At 43.3% G+C, this 7,500-nt stretch overlaps 1 protein-coding gene across 1 annotated transcript in view; it reads right to left on the bottom strand.

Moving 5' to 3' along the window:
* Positions 1-4,291: 4,291 nt before the first annotated feature.
* The window catches only part of LOC138018709 (uncharacterized), a 4,308-nt gene continuing 1,099 nt past the window's right edge, over positions 4,292-7,500 (bottom strand). The window contains exon 2 of the mRNA XM_068865392.1: positions 4,292-4,883. Coding sequence (XP_068721493.1) covers positions 4,292-4,883 — 592 coding nt within the window. The remainder of the gene's footprint in view (positions 4,884-7,500) is intronic.

Below are 7,500 nucleotides of genomic sequence, written 5' to 3'. Positions count from 1 at the left end.
TCCTTAATACCTACGGCCTGCTCCCCTCTGGCACAGTAGCTCAGTTGGTAAACCAATGGTGATCTAATCCCAAGGATGTGTATGGGTTCAGTTCCCACTCTGGTCAGAGATTGTTCTCTTTCCTTGTGTGGGTCCTGATTTCCACTCTGTTGGATAATGGGACATACCTTAGTTTCATTGTAAAAAAACCGACACAAAAATGCTGTGGTAACAGCATTAGGAGACATTGCCTTGCATAGAAAATAAAGGTGGTGATGAAAACCAAAAATAACATACTCCCATTTACTTACAAGGTGAACCTGGAGAAGTGCTCGTATATTCTGGAAATGAAGTTTCTCCTAATTTTACTTGTAATCTTTGACCCATCTCTTTCTTGTAAGGTAGAAGGCAAATCTAAAACTGCAGGCCATGGTAGCCTTGCATTAAGAACCACAGCCCCAGCACTTTCCACAGGAGCAACAGCTGGCCGCTTCCTTCAACAGAGAATTACATTATAGCATGATACCCTATCAGATGTACAATATTCAAAAAAGCTCGTTTTGATTAGTCATAGCCATCTGTCAACAGTAAACAGACATTTTTTTAGTATTTTATGATTCCAATAATTTATTTCTCCAAACCAATGTTAAATGTAGTTGTACATAATGCATGAAATGCAAATAAGAATTACTCTTGATGTCATTGTGAATAACTTTGTTGGTACTATGATAATAACTCAGACAATCACTAAGCAGAAAAGCAACCAAAAATGCATGGTTATATTTTCTTTTTACCTTGACCAGACTCTTCCAAAACAACATTGCTTATATAATTTAGAGCCTGCCATTCTTTCAACCAATGAAAAGCAGACCAAAACTGATAATTTTGACTTGCATGATTGGTCAGAATAACAAACTATATCTTGCTTTGGTTTTAGGCACCATGCAATTTTTTTTATCTTAAAAGATCTATGCTATTTGGTAATGAAAAAGTGCCCGCGAATGCTTAGTGAATGTATCCCAGTTGCCATCCATTACTCAAGAAAGTCCACTTACATGTAGCTTAAGCTCCTGTGTGTGCTCAGCCATAATATAGTCCACAAATTACATGCATTCAGCCCAAACTCTTATTAAATAATGTTGCCAAAGAGAGAACACATGTTGTCTGCCAAAGATTAATGTTAGTGAGATAGCAGAAATTACTGCAGTGTGACCCTATGACTGCCAGAGGAAAGTGTACTCTACATTTTAAGAAAGTTTGTTGGCAAAATCAGAAACAAAAAGCCTTAGTCAAATAAAGTGTAAAGAGCAACTGAACATTTGTTTTATGTAATTTGTATAAGTTTCAAACTTCTTCACTCTTGGGAGCAAAGAGTCACTGCAGGTAATAATAATTTATAAAGAAGTTTTGGCTACTTGCAAGCAATTTAAAACAATACTGAGAAGCTCAGTGGATGTACACCTGCTTGAAACCGGTTTGAAACAATGTTTTGCTAGCTCTTTCAGTGGACGATGCTTGGTATGACTGTAAATACTAGCAATTACTACCCCGAAGGAATAAACATCACTAAAAATTGATTGAGCACATGTTCCTTCAACAACCTCTGGGGCAATGTGGAAGTGTTCTTCGTAGTATCTAGCTTTCTCCTCATCTGAAAGGATTTTCTTTTTTGCATTGTTAAGAAAACATGCCTTTCCAAAATCAATAAGAATAGGTGAAAAGAAATTGTTTGAGCTACACACAAGAACTACATTATCACTCTGGATGTCATTGTGAATAACTTTGTTGGTACTATGAAGATAACTCAGACAATCACTAAGCTGTGTGACAATGTGAAGCCAGTCTTCAAAACCTAATTTTGTCACTTCTATCTCTTCCCTTAAAAGACCTCTGAGTGTAAATGGCTTCAAACTATCACTTCCATAGAATTGTGTGACAATGAAATAAGGCTTCTGGACAATGTTCATGCCATAAATAAGGGGCAAGTTGATGTGGCAACAATGTGTTAAAAGTAATGCCTCCCGCTCAACAAGTGTAGCTTTAACAGAGGTGTCAAAGTATTTGACAGCTACTGGAGATGACCTAAACTTTTTCAACAACACGGTACCAAATCTTCCTCTACCTAGCTCATGTGATGCATTGTCCACATCTTCAAGCAAAGAAGGATCTATTTTTAAAATTTCTCTAGTTTTATTAGCCAAAGCTTCATTACAGGTGGCTACATTTTGGCGATAACCATTTAATATGAGCCTAGAGCTTTTGATCTTATCCTTTTCCTTTTCAGATGCTCTCCACATTTCAAAGTATTTCTCTTTGATAGCTGTTTCCACATTAAACTTTGCCATCAAAGATTCATTTTCTTTCTTAAGGTCTTGAATTAATGAGTCAACTCTTTTCAAAAGCTTTTTCTCTGCCCTCTTGCGTTGGTTGGGGGCTATACGCTGCCTCCTCCTGGTTTCCAAAGAGTGTTTAGGAGTTGTCTTCTTTCTGAAATTTGTCAGGTATAAATTTATGTATCTCCCCTTTGATGAGCGGTGTGTTGGTAAACAATCCACTCAAAAGAGGTGTTAGTAAAAGGCGATATAGTACCACCTTACACAACAGCAAAGCTTGCATCAACATAAATTTATACAGCCTTGTTTTCTGGTCCTAAAGTTCTCACTTACAAGCGTAAAATAATTACACTCGAGTGAGTTGTTGGTTAAAGGCGAACAATTTCACCTTACTCAACAGCCATTCAATTAGGCACCATAAGACCAGAATCAAGACTGACAACTAAACAGATAGTAAATGTTCACTTGCAAATTAATGCTTGAAATGTGCTTTTAGATTTTAATCTATAATTCTCTAAAGTCATGCATGATCTTATGTTATGGCAAACAAGGTTTTCTTGTAAAAGTAAAAAATTAGAGGTTTCTGCTTAAATTGTACTCAAGAGGCCATAATTTACTCTATTGTTTTTAGGGTTAGGGTTCATACCTTGTCTGATGAGAGGTTTGTGGCTCTTGACTAGTACTTGCCCCTCTATTAACCGCCTCAATCTCAGCAGGAGCAGGTTCTTGCCTCACAGTTACTGTTTTTTGGCTTTCCTCACTGTGTAGTTTCGTCAATAGCTTGAGGAACTTCATCCTGTGACCCATAACAGGTATGAGGGTTTCAGAGGCCCTTTCTGTTAAACTGAACAGTGCCTCTCCATCTATCTGGTTTTCTGTGAAAGAATGAAATCAAAACACTAAATCTTTAAATTATAAAAATTTGGTTTTATCAACGGAGTTGATAATGTAAATTGGCCACCGTACAGAGATTCTAAAAGCTGACGTTTCGAGCGTTAGCCCTTCGTCAGAGCGAATCGAGGGATTATGGGTTACGTGTAGTTTTTATAGTAGAGTAGGAGCTACGCTATTGGTGGTAACATGGCAACGTGAAAAATAGGAATATATTAGTTAAATGAAAAGCGTTCGTTAATACCGTGAGGATTAAGGGTGCCGATTTGAAAGATGAATTTTTGTTCCAGATTCTTGCGGCTTTCCGTCGTACCTAGATGTAGGGAAAGGCCGCAGATAGCCATGTGTTTTTTGCAGTGGTTAGGCAGATTAAAATGGCGAGCGACTGGCTTAGATGCATCCTTGTCATTCTTTTCAACATCGCGAAGGTGTTCGCGGAATCGGTCACCTAGTCGTCTACCTGTCTCACCAATGTATAATTTATTGCATAACGTACAAGTTATGCAATAAATGACATTTGCGGAGGTACATGTGAAACGATCGGTGATCTTAAACTGAAACCCTCATACCTGTTATGGGTCACAGGATGAAGTTCCTCAAGCTATCCTGTCTCTGTGGTCAAAGCGGGCCATCATCGCGCCCAACAATTTGATCGACAGTCATCACTACAAACGTCGCAAAAAGATAAGAATGACAGAATTCCATTCACCCTCACTTTCCATCCTCACAATCACGCAGTCAGAAGAATCATTCTTAGTAATTTTAAATTACTCCAAAATGATCCCGAGACTGGTAGAATCTTTTCGCAACCTCCACTAGTCTGGGAGCCGGTATCAGTAACAGAACTTCCTTTATTCGTAGTAATACATACAATATGGCGGCTCTATATCGACGTTTCCCTACGTATGATCGTGCGAGTAGCCGCTGACCAACATCTCCCCCCTTTACAAAATAACAAAAGAAAGAGACGAGGAGGCAAAACAAACTATAACCCAAAACCCGAAGCCTGGAACCAATACAGCGGGTATCCTATACTCAATTGTCCATAATAGGGTGATGAGAGAGCTACATATTAAGTGTTTGTATATTCATAGACTCTTAGTCAAGGCTGATAGATAAAAAAAAAAAAACTGATGTCTAGTTGTGATGTAGTCTTTCAGTCTTTCAGGGGGTTTAATTATCCGTCCAGACCGGGTCTGCTTGACTGGTGATCCCGGCAGCTCCTGGGGCTGTGGTGGGGTCTCCAGAGGGGGTGCGTCAGGGACTTGGGGGTCAACTGGTGCAGAGCCTTTGATTGGTGAATTGACTAGGGTCTGAAGGAGGGGTGTCCCAAAAGGCGTAGGCTGGGGGTGAGCTGAAGGGCGTGGACAGGATTGTGTTTCCTCTGCAGGGTCAAGTGATAGTTTCTGGGAAGCGGATGTATGAGGTGTGCTTGCTTCGACTGCTGCTCGGGGATGGTAGCAGGAGGGCGCGGCAGCAGGCTTCAGGTGGACTCTGTTCCTTCGAATCGTGCGGCCTTGAGCAGTGCGGATTGTGTAAGACCGAGGGTTTTCATGGGTGAGCACTTCTCCATAGATCCATGGTTTCCCACGCTGGTGCGGAGGTGGTTTGGCGTAAGCGTAGGTACCAGTGACAAGTGGTCTTTGTTCGACACTAGCTGATTTGTCGTAGTAGGTCTTGCTATCGCGTCTTTTCTTGGAGATCTCCGCCTCAACGAGTTCAAAGTTTAGCATGGTGGGTTTCAAGAGTTGATCGGTGGTGGGGAGTGTGGTTCTGGTGCGTCGTAGCAGCATGCGCTGGGCTGGTGAGTAGGTGTGACCTTGAGGTGGTGTGTTTCTGTATATCAGCATGGCGCTGTGGAAGTCATCAGCCTTTTTTAACATGGATTCTGCAACTTTGACGGCAGCCTCTGCTCTTCCGTTACCCTTAGGGTGGTAAGGGGATGATGTGGTATGCCTAAATCCGTATTCGACAGAGAACTTCCTGTAGTCTTCACTGATAAACTGTGGACCGTTATCGGTGTGGCAGATTGCCGGAACACCATATCTCGCGAAGTGAGCTTTTGTTTTGTCAATGACTGTGGAGGAAAGGGTATCTTCTAGCTTGTCTACCTCGATCCAGTCAGAGAAATGGCAAACAGTCACTAGGTATCTTTGCTTTTCCAGCTCACAGAGATCTTGACTGATTATCTGCCAGGGACCTGTTGGTATTGGTAAGGATTTCATTGGTTCTTTTGGTGCAGAATGACCATACTGGGCGCAAGTACTACACGCATCACACATGTCTTGGATGGACTTTCGCATGCCGGACCAAAAGAGGACTTCACGTGCCATACGTATGTTCGATTCCCCACCAAAGTGGTTGGCGTGGATCTTGCGAAGCATGTCCTTTTGCATCGAGTGAGGTACCATAACTTGGGCGCTTTTGTAAATGATGCCATTTTTCACTGACAGTTCGTCCCTATAAGTCCAGTAGGGCCGCAGATTCTCGGGGATGCTTGCTCTGTCTGCTGGCCACCCTTTGACAATGACGTTGTATAAGGTGTTCAGTGTGGTGTCTTTGCTAGTTTCCTCACGTAGCTGGTTTTCAGTGATCTCCGTTAGTCTCGGATTCCGTGTGTTGTAATCGGACTCCATCTCCATTCTGAAAACATCAAAGTCCCGTACTCGGGCTGTGATGGGGTGGGGGAGGGCTGCGCGAGAGAGTGTGTCTGCCAGGTAGAGAGTCGGTCCTCTCTTGTACGTTATTGTGAACTGGTAACGCTGTAATCTCATAAGCATTCGTTGTAGGCGGGCTGGTGCCTTGTTCAGTGGTTTCTTCATAATGGTTTCTAATGGCTGGTGATCTGTGTGGACTGCAATGTCAGTCTTGCCATACAGCCACTGGTCAAACTTTTCGAAGCAGTTGCAGATTGCTAGGCACTCTTTCTCGATCTGAGAGTAGCGCTGTTCTGTAGGATTCATGCTTGACGAGGTGAAGGCAACTGGTTGTAGTTTGCCGTCATCACTGGGCTGTAAAAGGGCGCCGCCGACAGCATTATCACTGGCGTCCGTCTGGAGGACAACTGGTTTCCGAAGATCATAATAGGCTAAGACTGGGGCGGACGAAATCAGTTGTTTGGCCTTGTTGAAGGCTTTTTCTTGAGCCATGGACCATGAAAATGGTACAGCGTCCTGGGTCAACATGCGTAAGGGTTGAATCACAGAGCTTAGGTTGGGGCAGAAGGGTGAAAGATAGTTAACCATTCCTATGAAGCGAAGGAGTGCTGGTTTGTTCTGCGGTGTGGCCATCTGTGTTATTGCCGCTACTTTGTCTGGGTCAGGTTTCAAACCATTATCCGAGATAATTGTGCCCATGAACTTGACCTCTTTAAGCTTAAAGCGCAGTTTGCCCGCGTTGAGCTTGATGGATTTTTGGTTACAACGTTCCAGTAAGGCGATGAATCTTCGGTCATGGTCTGCCTGGGCTTCCTCGAAGGTGTTGCCCTCCCCATACACAAGGATGTCATCGGCTATACATATTATCCCATCCAGGCCTTCCAATGCAGATGTCAACCTCATTTGAAACTCGTCTGGTGCACTAGTAATGCCAAATGGGAGACGGAGCCACCTGTATTTGCCGTATGAGGTATGCATGGTTGTCATCCATGAGGATTCCTCATCTAGGGGAATGTGGAGGAAGCCTTCTTTAACGTCCACTAGAGAGAAGCACTTGGCTGCACTAAGCTTATGAAGCTGTTCATTTAGCGTGGGCATTTGATGTTTCGGACGCTGGATGGCCTTATTTACCGTCTGGCTTGGATCGATGCATACGCGGAATTTTTTGGGTGTCTCTCTTATTAATTCATTCGAACACCATGGGGTTGGTTCATGTACTTTGACCAAGACGCCTGCCTGCACATAACGATCTAAGGCTTCTTTCTCTTTTGCTCTTTTCGCTACCGGTATTCGATGGACGGGCATCTGAACGGGCTGGACACTGTCATCAATCTGAAAGTGTACAGGTGGACCAAGCCGGCCAAGGCCTTCGAATGTGTCAGCATACTGGCGTGTGATGTCCTGAAGTTGCAGCTGGCCTGGCGGGGGAAGTCGGCGGTTTAAAGGTATAGTAATTGGAGCCGAAGGTGATGGTGGTAGATTGCACGGGCTGGCTGTGGTCTCGTGGAGTTGCTGGAGATGGTTGCATGCCGTAGGGTTCACCTGGTTTTCGCATGGCACTGTATGCTGTTCTGTGCCAGGAAGGTCATAGTGTTTGGTACTCGCATTGTGGTCTGCTGATGAGTGAAGGGAATGAGTCT

Source organism: Montipora capricornis, chromosome 10 (assembly GCF_036669925.1).
Source record: "Montipora capricornis isolate CH-2021 chromosome 10, ASM3666992v2, whole genome shotgun sequence".
Taxonomy (NCBI): Eukaryota; Metazoa; Cnidaria; class Anthozoa; order Scleractinia; family Acroporidae; genus Montipora; species Montipora capricornis.
The sequence above is the reverse complement of the archived record's forward strand: the minus strand, read 5'-3'. Positions and strand labels throughout refer to the sequence as shown.